At 25.4% G+C, this 15,818-nt stretch overlaps 1 protein-coding gene across 1 annotated transcript; it reads left to right on the top strand.

The window, feature by feature from the left end:
• Nucleotides 1-6,012: 6,012 nt before the first annotated feature.
• LOC145834844 (3 beta-hydroxysteroid dehydrogenase type 7-like) lies at nucleotides 6,013-10,742 on the top strand. The gene is made up of 6 exons (XM_082942360.1): nucleotides 6,013-6,180; nucleotides 6,971-7,141; nucleotides 7,478-7,701; nucleotides 8,305-8,487; nucleotides 9,836-10,039; nucleotides 10,425-10,742. The coding sequence occupies exons 1-6, from the start codon at nucleotides 6,024-6,026 to the stop codon at nucleotides 10,587-10,589; spliced, it is 1,104 nt and encodes a 367-aa protein (XP_082798486.1). The 5' UTR covers nucleotides 6,013-6,023; the 3' UTR covers nucleotides 10,590-10,742.
• The last annotated feature ends 5,076 nt before the right edge of the window (nucleotides 10,743-15,818 follow it).

Raw genomic sequence — 15,818 nt, 5'->3', positions numbered from 1 at the left:
ATGAAGTTATTTGTTCTGTTTTGGTCTACATATTTTTGCAAACAAACATTCTTAACCATGTATATAAACAACAGTAAGCTGCGTTCAAGTTACTGATACCAATTTGCAGTCATTACTGAGAATATCTACTTCAAATAAACTTCCAGATTTTAAACAACTTGTTAATAACTTTTATGATCGAAAAATGTTTCATTGACTTCTTTTTAGTGTAATGATTCATGCTAAGTTCTTTAAACTTAACATTTAAAGTATAATGTGACAGTTTTTTTTTTAGATTTTCGTTTAGTAATATTTTCACTAGTGAAATCGATCTTAATCTAAAAGTCTATTAGACTAAAATATTTGTTATGCTAAAAATACATATTAATTTCTTATTTTGTTTCAATATTTCGTTATTTTATGTTAGTACCCTTATTAAAGTATTTTAGGTGCACTATTTGATAATAATATTTTTAAAGTACAGAACTTAGTTAAACTTCGTAAGTTAATTATAACTATTTGATATTTTTAAAATAAAAGTGTTAAAGTTTCAAGCCAAAGTAATTTGTTATCTAAGCTTAACTGTTTTTTAAACAATTTAATAAGAAAATTTGAAATCAAACATATAATTTTTGTTGCTTTTATAAGATTTTTAGATAGATTTTATATATAATTGATCGAGATAAAGTGTGTCAACTTCTAAAGATGACCATGGAACTAGATGTGATGTTCGATACTTCATACATTTGAAAACAAACATTTCCGACCATAAACATTAACAAGGATAAGCTAAGTTCAAACCTAATCGGTATTTCAGTGCAGTTGCAGATTTTCCAAAACTGTCATGCAACTAGATTTAAACAACTCTAATACATGATCAACCTTAAGTGTTTCATCGAGATCTTTTATTTATAAAAACAAATTATACAGTAATCTTCCTTTATTCTACCAACATATGTTTCTGTGTGTCAACGAATCAACACACTTCAACTGGGTTGTTAATAGGAAAGATAACTCAAGATCTTTTATTTATGTTTTTTTGCTTTTTAAGGTAAAACTGTTTATTATATCAGAATTATTTTAGTTTTGTTTCTTTTATACATGCAAAAATGTAAAGAATCTCCTTTAGCTTAATTAAATTAAATAATAGTAATTTAATATTGTGTTGTTTGTTAGTTTTTGAACAAATATTATCAATATAAACTCCAGATAAGGATTTCCAAAATTGATTAATTTTGAATAGTTAGCAATTTTTTTTTGTTGTTACCTTGAAATGTTAGGCTCAAGTAACTTTTAGTAAACAAATTATAATTTTTTAGGACAAACTAGTATTAATTCGGTCCAGAGTTATAATATATATAGAATTATGAATACTTAACTAAATTTAGCATAAAATTCAATAAGCATCTAACCGCATCCAAATCTTTTTGAAATTAGCTTCCATTCCGATCTAGATCTTTGTCTAAAGTTAGTATTTAGCCGGATCCGGATAATATGTTTAAAATGGGATCCGGATCAAAACAAGGATCCAGCTGAATTTAAAAGATTGCTAACTTGAAATGATTCGGCCCGCTGAGGACTATATTTATCTGGATCCGGCCCGACAAATATTTACGTTGCCCACCCCTACTTTAAGCTAAAGAAACAAGGTCTTAAAAGCTGAATAATTTTCAACAAGCGAGTTTCAATACTGAGTAATATTCAACAGCTGAATAAGCGAGTTTTTTCGACAAATGTTTACGTTTTTTGTAGATTTGCAGAAACGTACCAAGCTACGTGCCTGATTTAATAACTTATTGAAACTTTTTTATACTTGATATATAAAATTGATAGATAATACATATCAAAGAAAACTGAAAGACGGAAAAATACACATATACTGAATATTTTTTCATAATAAGAAAAGTAGTAAAAAACTTACATGTTTTTTGCTTCATATTCTCTACAAGAAATGAACAAACTCCTTTTTTTTTGAATGTTGCAGCTTTATTTTTTTTAAGTGTTATAGCTTTAATTTATTTCTTTTTTTTTTTTGCTTATTTTTCAATAAGTTTAATGAAGTTGATAGTAGAGTCTAAACTCTTAAACATGCTTTGATGAAAAATTTCACATTTGTTTTTAAAAAAAAATATTTTTTATTTTATTTTTTTTACTATTTTGACTTATATAAAAAGTTAAACTATTTGCTAAAATGTTGATAAATTTTAAAATAAAAAACATTTCAGATAGAAACTTTACCTTTTTACGTAGAGTTTAATATATACTTTATGTGTATATAATGTTAGATATATGCCTATAAAAAATTATCTTAATTATTAAAAAAATATTTATTGTTGTAAATTTTTCATTAAGTATTTCGTTTTAGAGTTTATGTATTGACTGTAAAGCTTTTTTTATTTGTAGCTAGTTATAATTTTAATTAAGTAGGGTATGCAACTCGATGAACGAGAGGTCTTTTTGCGTATTCAGGTCCTTGAACTAAAACATTTATGAGCAATTTTTAGTTTTTGTTCAATAAACCACTAATGTATACTTATTATTTAATAAGATTTTTTAAGCTAGCATCATGTAACAAAGTTACAATAAGGTTAACAGAAAACTTTAGTACTGAAGTTTTAGCAGTTGTACAATATGTTCGTACAATAGCTTTGAGAAAACAGACACAAAAAGCTAATAAAAAGTAATTATTTTGTAACTATATTTATAATAATATTTAGCAATATTTGTAGACGATATTTAAATTGATTAATTTAAAAACTCAATACCTTAATATAAAAAGCTATATGCTGTAGCATTTCATTAAAACTTAAGTTTGTGCAAACATAAAAACTAACAAATTTAAACAATGTCTTGGTCTGCTTAAACATGTTCTTTTAACTTTTATAATGAACAATCGTTGATTTATGACCCAAAAATAAAACTTTTGAATTTAAGATAATTAGTATTTTAGAACAAAATAGGTACTAAAGTATTGTAAAAAAAATCATTACATTATAGTAGTAATTTTATTAATTAATGAATATTAATAATAACTATTATAAAATTTTTAATCTTATGTAACTTCGTAACATTACTATTTTTCTACCTACAACTTGACAGTAATTACTTTTTTTGCTATGCATTTGTTTTCTATTTTAATCTAGACAAAATTTATATATTAAATACAATACTCACATCTGTCAGGCACAAAGTCAACGTTCGTTTTGATTTTTTTTTTCACAGCATCAAGTAAAATAAAATAATCGAGTGATTCTTTGAAACAAATCTAAAAATTTTGATAGCACATTAAAGTTCAAAACGTTTTTAAGAGTTCTACTCTCTTTTTAACAAACTTTCAACAAACTTTTAAAACCATTTAAAGGGGAATTTTATATGTGATATGTTTTAACAATAAGCAATAAAAACAACTATTTATTTGTTAAATTTTTATATTTTACTTGTTATTCTTTAGTTTTATTATTAACCCTGTGACTTAAATATTTTATGCATAATTTTGAAAAGCTATATGTTTTATAGTGATAAATTGTAATATTACTTTTTATGTCATCTTTTTTTATCGAGACTTTTGCATATTAAACGTTTAAATAATATATATAATGTAAATAAAGTTTTGGATTGTTGATAGACAACAGTATTTAGCATGATAACTGTTAATGTTTAGCTCAACTAACTGTTGATCAATTATAGCTTCATTCAAAAATTATTATTTACCATTTAAATAGAGTGTTAAAATGTAACTCCTAAATAGTAAATTACAAGTTTTTTTCAAGCTTTTTTGTTTAGTAGTACATACTTGTTATGCAAATTACTTGTGAATTGCAACAAAGTGAACAAAAAGGTTTTCAATGAAAAAGTTTAAGTTTTATAAGTATTTAAGAGTTATCAAAATTAGTTTTACACTTTTGAAATATGATAAAAGAAAAAAAGAAAACCTAGTTGTTGCATCTTTTAAAACTTTATATTTCAATCAAATATGTAATATTAATACATATTGTAGAAGAATTAGTTTTACTTCGCAATTATATAGCCGTAGCTGTAAGTTAAAACAAATGGTTTATTTGAGGTACTTCAAAAAATATGTATTTAGTATTCGTATTTATATTGATGTAGATATGATACAAGTTTAACTCTATGTAAACTTAATTGATTGTCTTTTACCCATATCAAAACGTTTCATATTGCATATTTTCCGTATATTTCTAAAAATATTACTTATAAAACTTCGTCTAGACCAAACAACAAGTTTGCAGAAGTCTTGTGTTTCGCTTTTCTCCTAATTTTTTAGAATTTATTTATAATTCCACAAAAAAGTTTTTATAAAAATTATTAATCACGAATTTACGTATGTTGTTCTTGATAGTCTGTATAAATATGTAGTTGGCTAAATTGTAAAACTAGTTTGTTTCATTTCCGTGACGAATAGTTTAGGTAGCATCAAAATTTTGAAATATATGCCTAATTTTAAAAACATTTGAATTTTATGCTTGTTTATTTTAAAAATTTGCATTCAAAATTTTATAGTTTAATGTAATTACAACAATTTCAGCGTTGTTTAAAAATTTATATTTTTGTTCTTAATTATAAAAAATTTTAGTTGATCTGATTTTTATTCCGATTTTACATAAACGATAATGCTTTTAGTATAAAAAAATACAAAAAGGATAAAACTAACAAGTATAAACAAAAAAAGTCAATAAAGTACTTGCGTACAAAAACAGTTGTTATTAAAAGTGCATATAAATTTTTGTAGGTCATTAATTAGTCTTTGTAATAACTACTTTTTAGTATTACTCAAATGCGTCATGACTTTGAACTTATATAAACTTTTTACAATTTTATCTCCATTAATACCTTTAGAATATGAACTGTACAAAACGTTTGAATTTTGCATTTTATTTTTAGAGAAAATAATCTGATTTCTTAATTATTTTAGCATATCTGTTATTTTAAACATTTTGTTTATAACTAAAGTTTTTGGATACTTATAGAACACATTTTAATTTTGTGTGTTATGATATCTAGTCTATAACTTTTTTTAACTCGTACATAGTTAAAGCAATGTATTTTACAATGTTAAATGAGTACATCTAAAGGTAATTAAAAACGCGTTAGTTTAACGCTGTAATTATCTTTTTAAAATAAAATGGCTATATAAACAAATCATTATTCGTTAAGCATTTAAATTCAAAAAAAAGTTTACTACTTACTTGTTTTTTGTAAAAAAATAGTTTTAGAGATTTTCAGAACTATAGCAATATTAAATATTTAACTAACATGTTTCGTTTAGTTCTAGTTGTTTATGGTAGAAATATAAAATATGTTTCTATTTCAAAAACAACTTGAATAGAAAATAAAGTATAATTTTAATGTTTTGCAAAGTTTTCAAAAAATATATTTTTTAATAATACTTTAAAAGCAAAATAAACTCGTAACTTTGTCAACATTTTATTTTAAGTTGTACTTTATCCGACAGAGCCGTTTATTTTTAAGGTAATAAGACACGATAACTACTGATTAAGTATTGAGAAAGTGCTAAAAAGGTTACTTGAATGCAAACATATTATAACGCGCGCAAATCACCTTACAATGTGTGCATAACAGCAAGGTGTGTGTGCCTTGAGCGTATTAGCTCTAACCAGTGCATCACAAAAACCACAAAAAAATGTGTTTTGGTGATACAAATTGCTACTTTGTATGTTTACAGGTAGTAGCTATTTTTATATGTTTTCGAAAGGAAGAAAATTTTTTGTATTGAGTTAAAGTTCAAAAAACGAGTTTCTGTTGAAACAGTTTGTTTTTTGAATTTGTTTTTGCATGTTTTTATTTAGTACATCACAAACTTTGATTATTTGGAAAGTAGATTAGATTAGTTTAAAATTTTTACATATAATATCAAATACTTTAGTTTTAGTTTTTATTTTTCAGTAAAGTGTGTTAATGGTTTAAGTTTACTTTTTTTTTTGTTCCATAAGTACCTACAGATTAAACAATAAAAATTTTTAATTAATATATTAATAGGTTAAAATAAAACATTAATCATCAAAATGAAGACATATTTAATAACCGGTGGTGCTGGATACTTGGGCAAGAACATAATAAAAGTTTTGTGTGAAAACAACACAGATAAAGTTGGAAGAATAATCATTTTTGACTTGAAAGTTCCGGTCAATACTAAACAGAAACTAACAGCACTATGTCAAAGTAAGTTTCTTTTTATATACAAGTTCGTTTAAGCGTTTTAAAATTGTATTAAACACCTATTATTAGTTTTAGTTTTTATTTACAAAACTTGTAAATAAATTACACTTTTAACTGAATAGTAAATATAAGTTTTTAACTACAATTTTTTGACTAAAAACTTTATATAATCAAATTTTAGTGTTTTTTATGAATAACTAAAAACGTGATGTGTGGTTACTAAAATGAACAATGAGAGAAGTTTGAAATGTTAATCAAATTAGCAATGAAAATATACACGTTTTAAACGATATATTTTATTTGTGATATTTTAAAGAGTTTTAAGTGTATTTAAGCACAACTAAGTAAAATTTATCGATCAACTAGTAACCACTAATTATACTAAAGCACTAAATAAGAAGTTTGGAACTGTTTATACAAGTATATCTATAATAAAAAAGCCTAAAGTAGCACACTAATTTATGTAAATTTTATTTTTTTAAAAATAGCTATTTTTATACTTGGTTTTTATTTTAAAGATATTTACCACTTCTAATCTTTCATGTAAAGTTTTATTTTTTTTGCTTGTAGCATAAATATATACAAACATGTATGAAAGGAAATTAAGCAAAAAAAGTTAACGTGAAAAGTTAGAAATACTTTATTTTGTAGTTTCCCATAAAACGCTACTTGAAGTAATAAACCTAAACTTGGAAGACTAAAGAAAGGTAGAAATTAATAACCAAAAAATTTCTCAACATAAATACTTCGAACAAATATAAGCTAAGCATTGAAAATGCCACAAATGTTTCAGAATCGAACATACAAATCGAGTACGAATTTGGAAGTGTGACTAACAATGGTGAATTGAACAGGTGTTTCGGTAAATACCTGGGACAAATTGATGTGGTAATACACTGCGCCGCTATGATAGACTACAGGGGACTGATAGATGAGAAAATACTCACAGATATCAACGTTAATGGTTTGTTTAAATAATTACTCAGAAATATCAATGTTTTGTTAAAATACTTCCTCTTTTAGGACGATTTTTTTAAGGTTTAAAAAGTTTTGTTTTTTCTGAAAAATATAAACATTACAGATTTCAAAGTTATACCAATCAAATAAGCTAGCTAACTAAAATGAAAAGAAACAAAAATCAAATACAGTTGAAAACTAAGAAAAAGATTTAAAAACAACAATTTTCTGAACATAAATTATTTAATTGAAAAATATGAAATGCATGAAAAATAATAAAACAAGCTAGACGTTTTTTTATCTTTTTTTTATCTTAACATAGGTAATCGTTTTCTCACCACAGGAACGAGGTACGTCATAGACGCCTGCCTACGTCACAACGTCCAGCACCTCGTATACACCTCGTCCATAGAAGCCATCTGTCCAAACTTGAACAGGGACCACTTTGTTGATGGGGACGAGAGTACTGTGTACCAGGGACCGGCTTATTCGACCTACGGAAGGTCCAAGTACGAGGCTGAAAGGCTGGTTGTGGGCTGCAACGGGTACAAGATGGCTAATCATCAGGTTGGGAGAATTTTGTTGGAATTTTTTTTTATATAATTAATTTAATTTATTTATTCTTAATGCACTATAGTAGTCTGTTTCTTGAGTATTAGTTTCTATATTTTCAGAATTTAAATAATTTTATTTAAATGAAAATGCAAAAATATATATAAACTAAGTAATACAAATTTTCACTGCAGTCTTTTTTATAAGCTAGCATATTTAAAAAAAATAAATAGTATAAAAAAAATATATTATTTTCTCTTCCAGTAAACTTGCTTTGGTAAGAGATCTATTAGCAAACGACTAACTTTAAATTTTTAATACTTTTAAAATAACTATAATTTTTTAAATTTAAGTGCTTTTATGAGCTCTACTGCATTGAATGCTAAAATTATGATTAACTTTTTTCTAACAGCTTATAAATTCTCACATCTCAATTTCCAAACAGCTAACTGTAACCCACAGAAATTTAAAATCATCTTACACTTTCCTGTTTAACAAACTTAACTTATTTTTCACAGAACTCTAGTTAATGGCGTTTTATTCACATTCATGTTTAACACATCTAGTTTTTTATGACATAAGTAGACATTTATTTCTACATGAACATATTCACCACAGAACTTCCGCACGGTGGCATTGCGGATGTCGGGTTGCTACGGTGCCAAGGACGCGTTCATCGACCCTTTCCTCGAGAAGTCATTGAAGCGGAACGAATGTGTGGCGATAAGAACTTGTAAAACAACCCGGATGTTTATAAAAAACGGGGCGTGGTGCCACCTACTGGCTGCTAAAAAATTACAAGTTTGGTTCAAAATAAAAATGCTGTTTAACTTAAATATTTATTATGTTTTACCTTAAAATCATTACTATTTATTTTGATTACATGTAGTATCTGTTTTTAATAACTCTTTATAATCAACTGTAATTTTTATTTTTATCAAATTAATAACAGGTTTTTTTCAATTTTTTATTTTTTAATAGTTTTTTTTTTAAATACAGGTTTATTTTATAAAACATTTTTTACTGTAATTAAAATGTTGTACGTTTTTAAAAAATTAGTCTTAACAGCTTTGTTTATAATAAATCTACGCATTCTTTGAAGAATATATTCTTAGAAGCTTTAATTTCGTTTAAAAAAAACATATGTTTTAAGTGTTTTTAAGTGACACGAATATCATTGCCAAAAAAAACAATTTTTTAACAGTTTTATAAACTTGTACCGAGTTAAAACGTAAAAAAACAATTAATATTTTCAAATGTTTAAATTAATCAGTATTCGTTTTTAGCTTGATAAAATTACAGATCTGTTTTAGCCGCTTACTTTTTCCGCTTACTGAACTTTATACTGTTTACTTAAAACAAACATTGCTTAACGTAGCACAATTTGTAATTTTGAACTTTTAAAACATTAACTTCCTTTTTACCTATTTAGAATATCAGTTTTAAATGACTTAAAAAATATTTTCATGAATATTCAAGAGTATCTAATTAAAAAACTGTTTTTAAAGTTTTTACCTTTACAAAAACATTTTGCTGGTTATTGAACTTTGTACTCAACATTTTTAGCCTGTTAAATTTTAACTTTTATCACAATATTTTGTTTGCATAGTCAGTTTTGCTATTGCTTGCTTACATCTTTTTAATATCCAAAGCTATTTTTTTGTAATCAAGATAGTATTGTCTACTTAACAGCTACTTTCAAAATATTTATTAAAAGTATTATGGTTTCAAGTAGAGATGTAATATGGTTTTTGATAAAAGTATTTTTTACTTCTACTTTTATTTTATTTTTAAAAGCTATATACACCTACAACATATTTTTGGACCAAACTATTTATAAAGTATTAATTAATTTAAGTATAAGTATTAATAAAATTAATTTATCTGTAATATTCTTGTTAAACTTTAGAACAGTTGCCCTCAACCAAAGTAAGTATAAGTCAAGAAAATGTTTTAACTGTTAAAGTTATTAATAAACTACAATATAAGAAATACAAAAATATAAAATAAAAGCAATAAGTACGACATAAAAAACAAACGGTCAAAAGCAGAAGTTTAATAATCAAACTTTTAACAAGTAATACTACAGAATCACAAATATTTATCTTGAAAATAAAAATAAATGATTAATAAATAGAAAACTAAACAGACAAACCCGGAAGTTGGTGGTCAGGCGTACTTTATCAGAGACGACAGCCCGGACCTGCCCTACCTCCTCCAGACCGCCCATTTTCTCTCGCACAGGGGAATTACCCCCAAGTTTACCGCGTTTCCGTTCCCGCTCTTGGTTGCCATCGTGTGGCTGGTGACAATGGTGTACAAGTTTATTAGAATGTTCGGGTTAGACGTTCAGGTAGGGGATTTGTTTTTTGTTGAGCAATTCAAAATATACTAGTTGCTTACCTTTTTTTTATGCAGATTAATTTAAGTTTTTTTCAATGACTTGTAGTGTTTTTTATTCGGCTATAATGAAACTGAAACAAAGGAACTGAAAAACAACGTAATAAATGAAATGTTTTTTTCAAAATATGATTGAAAGTAATTAAAACTTAAAGTTTACAAAACAGAATGCTTTAGTCTTCTTAACTTTATGAGACTAACTACAAAAGTTGTTTTAACCAAAAGTGTTAAATTTTTTACGTTTTACAAGTTCTGTTTTTCGTATAAAACTTGTGCGAAGAAAACTATATAATAACTATATTTTTTTCGACTTCTATTTCATAAATTAATTTTTACAGCCATACCTAACACACAAAACCTTGTTACTTCTACAAACGGTGTTCACTGTAAAGGACACAAAATTTCGCAAGAATTTTGGCTACAAACCTCTGTATGACTGGGAAACTAGCCGAGATATAATGAGGGCATATGTGGATAAATACGCGAAAAAACTCAATTTGTGACGTAGTTATTTGTTTTCGTTTAGATAATCATATAATCGTTCCGTCTTAATAATAGTCATGATTTTCTCTATGGTAATTTTATTTTAAGATTTTCATTGTGATACTTTTTCATTGTAACTGCAAACTTAAAGATATCTTTGTAATTTACATTTTAAGGCACAACTTTTAATGCAGTAAAACTTAAAATTTAATTGCATATTCGTTCTTCTTTAAACTTAAACTTTGCAGCACTACTTCATTAAACATTCTTTTATATTTTTTTCTTAATCTTTTACTTTAGGAAAAGAATAAAACTATTGTTTCTAAATGTTTCTAATTTTTATATAACCCTTAAAAAAATCAAAGTTTATGTATAATAACAAAACGTGACTTGATAAGTTCAATATGTCGGGTTCATACGTACATCTGAGTAATTATACGTTTCATATTCCATATTGCGTAAACTGAAATAACTTGTTTTACTTTTTTGATTTAGTTTTTAGTTTAGAGTTTATTTTCAAACAGAAACATTGTGTTGTCGTACTACTTTACATCTTTCTCCTTTGTAAACACTTTCTGAAATACGTAAAAGTCGATATCTTAGTAAACTTAACTTTTTTACTATAATTATTCTATCGAAATAATTAAAAATTAAGTCCTGGACATGACGTTAAACTGTTCTGGTTTATGACTCGATAACCGAAAAATTTTTCCGTGTACCAGGTCCTTAAATCAAAATTTTTGAGCGTTTTTTGTCGTTCAATAAAAAATATAAAATAAAACTAAATACTTTTATTTAATTTAAGAAGTTTAATTTTTTCCTATTTCTTTTGATACCTTGTAAAATAGTCTGATAGACGGTATTAATACTTTTAAAATAAAATGTTTTAACAAATATAACGTTCAAAAAAAATAATATCAATAATTATTCGATCAAATAGTCAAAGACAAAACGTTTTTAATTAAATGTAAATCAAACTTAATTACATCTTCAAAAATTATATTTTTACTGTGTATCTAACACTTACTTTTAGTTATTATTTTAAACTAGTTTTGATTTAATCGAAAAGCTACGCAAGCCTAATATCCGCTATTTAATAAAAACTTAAATTTATAATTATGTCAGTAGGTTTTTGTTGTATAAACTTTTGTTTCGACCTTTTTGAAATTTAAACCTGTTTTAGTCGAATAAAACTTTATTTTCATGACGTAGGTTTCTAACGAATTTTTAGTGTAAAATATATTTTGATGTGTTTACTGAGAAAGCTGTAGTTCTATAAAGTTATTTACGAATAAGTAGACAAGCTTATTTGACAAGGAGAAATATGAAAACATATACGTTTATCTTTTTTGGACTGACTTAAGATGTATATAAGTTTATAAAAAATTTTTTAAAAACATAATTTTAAAAAAAAACAGTTATTTCCACAACTTTAAAGCATGATAGGTGTAAACTTTCACAGAGATAGGAAATAATAACGTTGTAATTGTAACATTCTACATTTATAAAATTTAAAGCATTCCAAGCTTCCTAAGCGTTTGTACAAGAACATTATCTTTATTTGTTTATCTAGGCTTATACCGATTATACCTTGAAACAAGTAAATGTGTAAATAGTTCGTAACTATAAACAAAATTTTAAAAACATAGTTAATATATTAAGACTGCTATCAACAAAATCTCATGCTTTCGTAGGTATTTTTTTTAGATTTTTACTAAAAAAGATTTTTTTATTCATAAGTATAAAGAAACTTTATGGGACAGCTAAGCATAAAACAAGTATGTTCAAAACATGTCTGAAAAATGTTGCTCGGAAAAAGTTTAATACACGAACAAACTACGTATGAGAGTAATTAACAGATAAAATTAGGTTATACATGACCCGATAAAGCATTTTATTACTTGGAATTTTTTAAGCAGTTTTATTAATGACGCTGTTTCAACAAAATAAATACTAAAACATCAGAATTAAGTAACTATATAAGATTTTAACCGTTATTTCTAAACAACAAACATTTTAAAACATGAAGCCTAAAGTATTTTATTTTTTTAATTTATTGGTACTAATGCATACAATTTTTTTTTTGTATTTTGTTTAAAAGCTATAATAACGAAAATAGTACTAAAAAAATTTTGCATGGCAAGACGTTAGCAAGTATAATAAACAAACTAAAAATTTAATTTCTAAAACTTTTTTGGTTTGTTTTTTACTTACTAAACGTATAGATAGTAGTAATAGAAGGCTAAATCAAAACCTAAGTATGGCATATTTTAAGTAAGCATATTGTTTTGATTTCTATAAAGTTTATTTGTACTAGACTTTAACTAAATAAAATAGTCGGCTAAAGAGTATATAATTCAACTTAATTCTATAATGTTAAGCATTTTTTTAAATTTTGGAAAGCTAGCGTTGGTAATAATTGCTTATTCAGAAGTAGGTCTTTATCTTCTGCTGCAATTACTGCTCTTTCTGTATTGCAAGTTGGGCAAATTCTACTTACTCCGTTGGATGCACGTTTGATCTTTGAAACAATACTCCACTCCATGTTTGGCCTTTTACCGTACCTGTGAAAAAAGCTCCAGACATAAACCGATAAACGCGTGCTTTGTTTTTTATTTATATTTTTAAAAGTATGCTTATAGTTAGCATATCTATCCTTGAAACTACCTGCTGTACTTCCGATATAAATTTTATCTGGGCCCTTACTTTCAACTTTAACTTTATAAATTACATTTTTAATTAAACAATTACCTTCTAATGGGCAGTTATTTTTGTTTAATTTACGGCAATTACATGTTTTAGGCATATTACTTAACTTATTACTATTAGAGTTAGTTGGTTTTGAATATTTATTTATAGTTTTATTGTTATGCATTTTGTTTATACTTTTAGCGCTATTATCACTTACTTGTTCTAAGTTTTCTTTTATCATTTTAGAAATACTTCTAGTTATACGTTGATTATTATAATCTACACTATTATTAGTACTATTGATATAGATATTTTCGCTACCATTAATATTAAAGTTATTATTGCAGCTTATATCTTTAATGTTTAAAGTTTTAATATGTTTTACATTATTGTTACCATAATTAAAATTTTTACTATTAGGATTATCATTATTATTACTGTTATTATTACTATTATTAAGATTATTGTTTTTATTATTACTGTTATTATTAATATGATTAGTATAATTAGAAATATTGTATATATCTACGTTATTACTAACTTAATTACTAGAATTATTATTTGTATTAGCTTTGATATGTCTATTTTAAAGTTTTAAATTACTGTTTTGTTGTGCGATTGTATTAAAGTTTTAACATTACTCATGCAACTGTAAGAAATTTTAACTGTTTTTCTATTAAAAATTTTGTTATAAAAGTGGCTTTCGGGGAAGTTTTTATCGACTACCTTTAAAAATTTTTACCTAAGTTTATATCAACTGAAGAGCAATATGGAGGATTATACCACGTTATATGTCGGTTACGCGGTTTTTTGCGTTTTTTATCTACATCTAATTTTTCATACTTTAATTTACATTTAAAACCTCGATTTTTTAATTCATTTTCGTACGGTGCTTTTATTTCGTTAAATATCTTTTCATTCGAAGAGAGGGTTTTTTTCTAATGTGTGTTAATATTTTATAGACTCCATAGATCTGTTCTTAAATTTATTTGAGAGCAGTGAAACGCCGTTAGTTGAAATAAAGTTTTAGCACGAGAACATCTGTGGTATATTTAAGTGTATATATTTTTAACTAGCATAAACTTAAACTATCATATGTTTTATATTACTTAGTTCTGCTAACTGTTTTAAATTTTTACTAATATTTAAACATAAAATAGTTTTTAACTACTATGAACATCAATTATTGAAAGTTTTAAGGGAAAGTTAGTCAATTTATAGTGATTTGTCCCGTAATCGGAACACAATAATTTAGTAATAATTTGAAAAACAATTAGAAATAGAGCTTAAATTAGTTTAAACTCGTATACTTAAATATCTTAAGTGAAATATGTTTTATGTTAGCTTATTTTAAACAAGCTTATAACTCATCAGAATTAAGTTAAAAAAACAAAGATCTATAATTTTCTTTATAACTATATGAAATTATTATTTGCATTCAAGGCATATAAAGCAGCAGAAAAAATAAATTTAATTGCTACTTTGAAAAGAAAAAAAATCAAAATGTCTAGAAATAGCATTATTTAAATTATTTTGAATTCAACAGTAAAAACAAATAAAATTAGTAATAATTGATATTCATTAATTTTTATTAAGGTTATTATACCTTTATCATATTATTTTGCATTATTTAGGGTTTTAATGAAAAAAAATAAGTTTAAGGATGATTTACTGCTTATAAGCCCATAAGTAATAATAATGTTAAAAAGACGAGAATAGTCAGTTATAAATCTAACATCACACTAAACTCGAAAAAATTAAATTTATCTTATATTGTTACCTATTATCAAAGATCTGATGAAAATTTCTGTAAAACTCACACAGTTATCAAAATATTTAAAAAGTTATATTTTTTTTTACTTATTATTACTAGCATCGCAATCTTAACTGGTCTAACATGTTAACTTATAGGAAAGTTGAAGCCTGTGATGACTATATGATTTTACTAAAATCCAATCTAAGCTAAAATTTGACCTATAAGTATTAAGAGGGGTACAAGAGTAATATTCATACTTTCATTTATTTTAACATAATAAACAAACTGTACATAAATATACAAAAATTAAAGTTCGACCTTGTTACCACAACTTTTCACTTTTTTAATCACATCATTTGAATTTTGACCGCTAGAAACAACGAAAGTTTGTTATTAGAAAACAAGCAAAGCGTTCGGAATTTCTTGTAAATTAAAATATCAATGTTTTGTTTTATTTCTTCTTTTTACACAAATCGAATTATTGCAACATGTTTCTCTTAAATTTTTAACTATTTAGTGGGATACTTTTAGTGGGGATTTAGCTCAGGCACAATGGTGACTCGCTCAAATTTAGATGCTAAGGTTTTAAACTTTTGTTCGATGTACTCTACTACAAATAAGCATACACTTAACGTGTCAGCAAATGTTTGCTTTGTGTGAAAGCATGATAAACCGTTTATTGGTTGACGACTGCAAGTTTTTCGGTTGTGACTGAGTGATGAGTCCTAATAAGGTTGAAATCGGTCGCAGTCTACTAAGGGCTTGCGGTCTGATGATCGACTTGGCATGATCAAACTTTGTT

The sequence above is a fragment of the Thalia democratica genome, chromosome 4 (genome assembly GCF_965202585.1).
Source record: "Thalia democratica chromosome 4, ktThaDemo2.hap1.1, whole genome shotgun sequence".
Taxonomy (NCBI): domain Eukaryota; kingdom Metazoa; phylum Chordata; class Thaliacea; order Salpida; family Salpidae; genus Thalia; species Thalia democratica.
The sequence above is the reverse complement of the archived record's forward strand: the minus strand, read 5'-3'. Positions and strand labels throughout refer to the sequence as shown.